At 45.8% G+C, this 6,457-nt stretch overlaps 1 protein-coding gene across 2 annotated transcripts in view; it reads right to left on the reverse strand.

Annotated features, from left to right (window-relative positions):
- Positions 1-6,073, reverse strand: part of ACVR2A (activin A receptor type 2A) — a 69,279-nt gene extending 63,206 nt beyond the window's left edge. The window contains exons 1-2 of one of the 2 annotated variants that reach the window (XM_062004781.1): positions 4,967-6,073; positions 4,209-4,832 (exon numbers count right to left, since the gene is read on the reverse strand). In XM_062004781.1, coding sequence (XP_061860765.1) covers positions 4,209-4,263 — 55 coding nt within the window. In that variant the 5' untranslated portion in view covers positions 4,264-4,832; positions 4,967-6,073. Of the gene's footprint in view, positions 1-4,208; positions 4,837-4,966 lie in introns of both variants that reach the window. The other variant, XM_062004780.1, reaches the window with a different exon arrangement.
- Between the last annotated feature and the right edge of the window lie 384 nt (positions 6,074-6,457).

Raw genomic sequence — 6,457 nt, forward strand, 5'->3', positions numbered from 1 at the left:
GAAATATTTGTCAAGCAGATTTGTACTAGAATTATGCTTACATGTCCCAACGTCGCATTAGCACAAGCACAGATATTTTTCATAACCCAGAAGATTTAGAAGATTTAGAGTTTGTAACTGTTGTTAAGTATTAACAGATTACATAGAATTAGTAACAGAGTTTTGATCTGTAATCAAAGTTATAACGTCAACGCGGAGCCATGAAACTTTGTGAACTATGTAACATTTACATCTATTCTTGAAAACAGAATTAAGAAGGTTTACAAGTTCTGCTCTCAACAGCAACATCAAGGGGTACTGACCAGTGACAACACATCTAATACAAAGAAGTGTACACTTACATAAAAGGACTCTTGGGCAGGATTTTACTGTAAAAGTACTAAGTCTGAAGTGGTTTATTGCTCTGCCCCTGCAATAAAGCGATTAGAGTTCAACCTCAATCATGGACAGCTTGCAGAGAACATACCAGCAAAGACAACTTCACAAACAACACACTAAAAACTCTGGCAGGATTTTCAAGCGAGATCAAACTAATAGTGAAAGGAAGGGCAAAAAAAAAATAAAGTTACACTACTAAAATTAAAGAAAAAGTCTCACCTCCCACCTCTCCATTTCTGCAGAACACCTAACCATTCAGCTTCTGAAGGCACAGCAGCACCTTGGGCTTTACAGCTCTATCTAGGTTTTTGTTGTTGTTGTTTTTGGGGAAAAAAAAATCCCTGATGATAATTGGTGTGAGACAGGAAAAGAATAAATTAAAAATCAAAGAATAAACCATTCCTCATGCAGTCAAAAATGCTACTTCAAAGGTATCTTTGACAAGCCACTTCCTTTAGCAAAATCACTCCAGACCTGTGTGGCTTGAGAATGATCTCATATTAGAGAAAACAAGGAGAGAGTACCAAGACTTTTCTAATGTGCCTCCTTTTGCTGAAGTGGTTTTTAGCGTGAATTTAGCTGAAGTGAGCTTTAACACATATAGGTCTTGTCTCCTGTAAGAGACTTAAGAGTTGCAGAACCACTTTGACAATGGACCACCCAGGTACCAAAGACAGAGCAGGCAAACTGGAAGGGAGGAAATTATGGTTTTGGGTAAAAGAAAGTTTAAGAGTAAGAAAAGGAACTGTGAGATGTTAAAAACTATAGCACCCGCAACTGAAGATTTCGGTTGAAGACAATCCACTACTTCAATATCTCCCACATTTTCAGTTGCACAGGGTACATCATCTGAAATATCACATAAAATTATGAAAGCATACTATTTCTTTTCCCAAAACTTCATAAAGTGTAACTCAGCAATCATAAAAGCTAGAGAACACAGAAACACAGTTCCTAGGGGGAGGTGAGAACACAGATAATATCTAAAGAGAAATGTTCTTTGATGAACAAGCTATTTACTATTTTTTCTTTATTAAGCGTACCTACAGCATTGCCTCACCTCCAGGAGGGGCACAGGAAGCATATTCAATTCTTCTTAAGTACTTTATTAATATTTCAGGATCTTCTGTGCTTTATTAAATCAAAAAACACACACAGGTTTTGATAGCAAGTGCATTAGAGGGCACATGGAGAACCTTGACCCAGGGACTGTGGTTTCACGTTTAGTTAATACACATTCATCTCATCCTCTTGAATTAGTACAAATGGGTGCAAACCTACACCCACTTTTATCCAAGCATCTACAAATATTTTCAAGCCCAATATCATAACACAGATGCACTTTTTCACATATCTTAGAAAGGGGAAATATTTTCACTCCCTTGGCAAAGACTATTAGATTCACTGGAAAATCCTTTCCCTCTGAAGTACATTTACAAGACTCCATGCAGCAGTTTATAGATAGTAAAAGAAAATACCTTCAACCTAAAGACCACTTCCACACCCAGCACATAAAAACCACCCACAATATTTTCACCTATTAAAAGAACACTAGTATTAATTGGCTACGTAAACAACTGCAGAAAATAAGTTGCATATAAAAATAAATTAACACAGAAAACCAACAGCTCCACGCCCCAACACACACACTTGGGGTGTCTGGAGACTGAATCCTGGAAAAGACAAAAGAGACACCCTCAAACCTGAACTCCAGGACTTTTTCTACCTACCATTGCCAATATTCTTAAACAGCCTGGGCAGACTCTTTTCAGACTGCAGACTAGAAAAGGAACTTATTGAGCTCAATGTTAGGACCCATTGATCAGGCACGATTTTAATTTGAAACAGCTCACAGTGAAGAGAAGAACCTAATTATCAAAACGCCTGTACTTCGTGCTTGCATAACCTGAGAATTTTGATCATAAAACAAAAAGCTTACTGTTTAAGTCAGTTATTTTTAGACCTACACCAGGACTGCAGATACTCTAAAATTTTAGGTGAGCAGAAAATAGTTTAATAATTGTTAAATACCGGAACACTTAATGTGTAATACTGGAATAACCACCAAAACAATGTCATTAACATGAGAAGCAGTCCGAATTGCAGCCAGCTTCCTGCTCATTTAGCAAAGATTAATTCCGTCTTCACAGGCAAGAGAAACATTCATTTGACCTCACCGAGAACAACCTGAGCAAGAAGTGCTGAAGAAAGGACGGCTTTTGTTGCTTGACTGTTCTTTTTACGAAGCAGGATAGGTAATGTCAACAAGATCACTATTTTGTGCTCTAGGCAAAAAGACCTTAGCAGAAAGATGTGGAAGGGAGAGACAGACATGAAGAGCAGATGGCACCGAGTATTTCAGAAACTGTCAGTGACAAGGGGGGAAAAAAAAAAGTTTGCCTACAGAAAATATTCCCGAATTAAGCAGAATATTGCTTGAATCATTTAAAAAAATAAGGTCTTCAGAAAAATAAAAGACTGCAAGACAGTCTGCAAGACAAAACTGTCACAAGAAATCACGGTTTGTTTTGAGAGAGGAATAAGTTGTATAACATAACAAAAAAAAACCCACCCCAAAAAACAAATCCAAACCTCCCTCTGTCCTTAACCTGCTTTGTTATTTATCTGGTTAAAAAAGAAAGGATTTTGGGGGGGTTTATTTCTGGCAGCGCTCGCCATTTCACAGCACATTTAGCGCACACGGAATTGATCAATACCACTACAGACACAAGACTAGACTATCCATTTACTAACCACAAGAAAACGTCCTGTTCAGCAAAATCCTCTACATTATCACACTGAAATTTTAAAAGGCATTGTTACACTGATCTCATTACTCTCATGTACATGGAGTACACGAGAAGCTGAGCATTTGTCTGGTAGCTTTCAGACTGATAAACACCACTTACCTTCGCACACCGTGCAAGAATGCCGAAAAGTGAATCTAAACCTACACGGAGGATGTATCCGAAGTGTAAGAAGAAAGTGTCAGCCTTGCCAAGCAATCTAATATTATACCTGCTACCTTGCTTATAATGGGGGCTTTTCTTGAAACCGATGGAGCTTCTAAGCAGAAACGCACGAACAGTTCCCTCAACCACTGGTTGCTACCATCACAATTTTCCTCCTGAAGAAGCATGGGGAAGTCCTCACAACCCGCCTGCTTCTCAGGAACTAGAGCTGGCCTTTGAACCTCAACTTCTGTTGTTTTAAAGAGAAAAGTAGTAGCTTTTTCCCCCCCACCACCATAAGGCTATCGAATAGCAAAACACAACACGCTACAAGTTGTTTAGAAACTGGAAGCCTGCCTTTTCAGCCTAATTCTGTGCATACATCTATACACGCACACATCTCTCACTGTCATTAAAGGACGACCTAATGCTTTCAGAGCAGTACCTATTCTAAATTAATGAAGCATTAACGAAGGTTGCCACTCACCAGTGAATGGTCCAGAATAAGAGATCTCCAAGTTAAGGGCATTTCAGTTGTCTCATTCTTATTTAAACCAACAAACCAAAACACCATGAAACAACTGATAATTGCATTACCAGGTTACTGAATGTGACACTAGGTGGTTATGTCTCCACGTTTTTTCCACATATTTGATCTGAAATCCACGATGCACGCGTTTGAAGTGCTCATGTTTTAAGAATAACAATAAAAACGGCTTCCCCCTTTACAGTCACTACCCTCCCCAAGCATTTGTCACCTGAAAAAAAACCCCTGAGATTTCTCCCCAGTCACATTACTCCACAAAGTTACATCAAGCTTTCAAGTGCTGACCCTAAAGCCTTACGTTCAAAGCGACAAAAGCAGTTAAGTTCACTTACCTGAAGAACAAGAGATAAGAAAAACAGCGAACGCCAACTTTGTAGCAGCTCCCATCTTCCAATGCTGTTAAAACATTTAAGTGAGTTTAAGTATCCAGTTTCCTAGGTCCTGCAAGCTGGAAAAAAATCTCCCTTCTTGCCGAACCGTTATAAAGCAATCTATAGCAACATTTCTGCAGCAATGTTCATAAAACAGTAAAATGAGATTTCTTTAGGCGATCTCCCTCTCTTTTGTAGAGAGAATCCGGGTTGAGGGATGTATATATTTGGAACCGTGTTTCAAAACACACGTGTCATTTGGCTTCTGTACAAACGGTGGCAAAATTTAATTCATAAAAGTATGCTACGAATCCACTTTAAAAAAAAAAAGTCAAGAATTAAGCTGCTGGACACGACGAAGACTTTGAGCACCCCTCCAACTCTTTTCCACGCCAAGCTCCGTGCAGCATCCCTCGTGGGAGCCGAGCGCCGAGGAGTCCTAGCGAGATCAGCAAAGACGATGTTTTCGTTCCGGCTTCCCTCATACAACATGTAGTGTTTGGGAGAAAAGTAGCTCCATTTCAGTTCCAAACCTCAAAAGCCTCCGGGTGAAGGGAGGAAGTTTTGTCAGTTTCTTGATGAAAACTACCTTAAAAAAGAGAGAAGAAAGCCGCCAGCTACACGTGGGCAACACTTCGGGTTTCTTTAATAACGCTGAGGGGTTTAGAGTGACCCACGAGAGGAGACGGGGAGAAACAACAGTTCGGTGACAAACCGACCTTCGGGCTTCCCGAAAAGTAGCAGATCTCTAGTCCTTCGGCCGGTCAGCACATGTCCCCTCTTGTCCCCCGTCTCCGCGGTCCTCCGTCCGGGCTGTGCCACACCAGCACTCAGGAATCCCAGGCAAGATCTCAAATTCTTCTAAGAGATTTCCATCCCCTCCCCCCACAAGAGGCTATATTTGGTATTTAAACACAGAAGAGTGATTGAAAAGAAAATAAACGCAGTATCCAGGCGCTGGGGAGGAGGAGGGTGATCTAGTCTTTGTGGCAAATCCTTCTTCCTTCCTCGAGTGCCGTGCTTCCAGGAGAACCGGGCTTCTCGGGGAGCGAGGAGGCGTGCGGGGGGGCTGCAGCGGCTGCCTGCGAGCCGGCGCGGCGGGGCTGTTCCTCCGGGAAGCAGGCTGGCGGCTCCGGGGCCGGCTGCACGCTCCTCTCCGCAACTCCTCACCGACACATTTTCTCTCTGGCCGCACCTCCGCCCGCCCCACTGCCGTTCAAACGGAGACTCGGCACAGCGCGTGTCCCCGTCTCAATCCAGTTCTTGCCTCTTTCTGGGCTTTTCTTTTCCTCCTTTTTTCTTTTTTTTTGCCTTTTAGGAGAAAGGAATAAGGAATAGCAGAGGTGGGAAGGCAGAGCCTGCCGGGCTCCCGCTGTCTTCTTCTCCTCCTGCCTCCCAGACCGCGCTCCAGGCGAGCCCCGGCCGGAGGGCGGAGGGGGGAGGAATCCCCTCGTCACCCTCTCCCCTAACTCTGACCCCGGCTCACTCCCGGCTCCGAGGAAGCCGCTGCCGAACGCAACTCTCTCGTCTCCCGGGCGGCGGAGGCAGCGCGGCTGAGAACAACTTTGTCCCTCCAGGAGTGCAGTTTAGGGGTTGCCGAGGAGAAAAGGCCGAGCCCGGGGATTTTCTCTGGGCGGTGGCAGCGCCGAGAGCCGTCTCTAGAGTCCCCCGAGTCCAGCTGGCAGCTCGGAACAGCCCTCCGTACCCTGCTGCCGTTGCTGCTCCCCTGTGGTAATTTCATATCTACCCATTCACTTGTGTGGCGTGGAGAACGGACCCAAGATGGCGGCGCCCGGGCGATTGTTTTTGTTTCCTCTCCTCCTCCTTCCCCCCCTCCCCCACCCTCCCCTCCTTTCCCACAGGCACGCCAGCCCGGCGCGCGCCGCCGGCCGGCCGCGCGCCGCTCCGGATTGGCAGCCGCCCTGACCACTCACAGCCCGGCTCCCGCCGCTTGGCCCCGCCCCCTCCCCTCAGGCCCCGCCCCCTCCCCTCCGCGCGCCTTGAGGGGCGGGCGGGCGGCGCGCGCTCACTTTACCCCCCCGTCGCTTTTCCCCCGCCGCTACCTGCCCGCGCGCCCCCCGTGCCCGTGCGCCCCCCGTGCCCGTGCGCCCCCCGTGCCCGTGCGCGCGCGGCCCTCGCCCGCCTCCCCTCAGCGCTCGCCCGCCCGCCCGCCCGGCCCCGCCGCTTCGCGCTCGGCCCCTGCCCGCGTC

This window comes from Colius striatus, chromosome 11 (assembly GCF_028858725.1).
Source record: "Colius striatus isolate bColStr4 chromosome 11, bColStr4.1.hap1, whole genome shotgun sequence".
Taxonomy (NCBI): domain Eukaryota; kingdom Metazoa; phylum Chordata; class Aves; order Coliiformes; family Coliidae; genus Colius; species Colius striatus.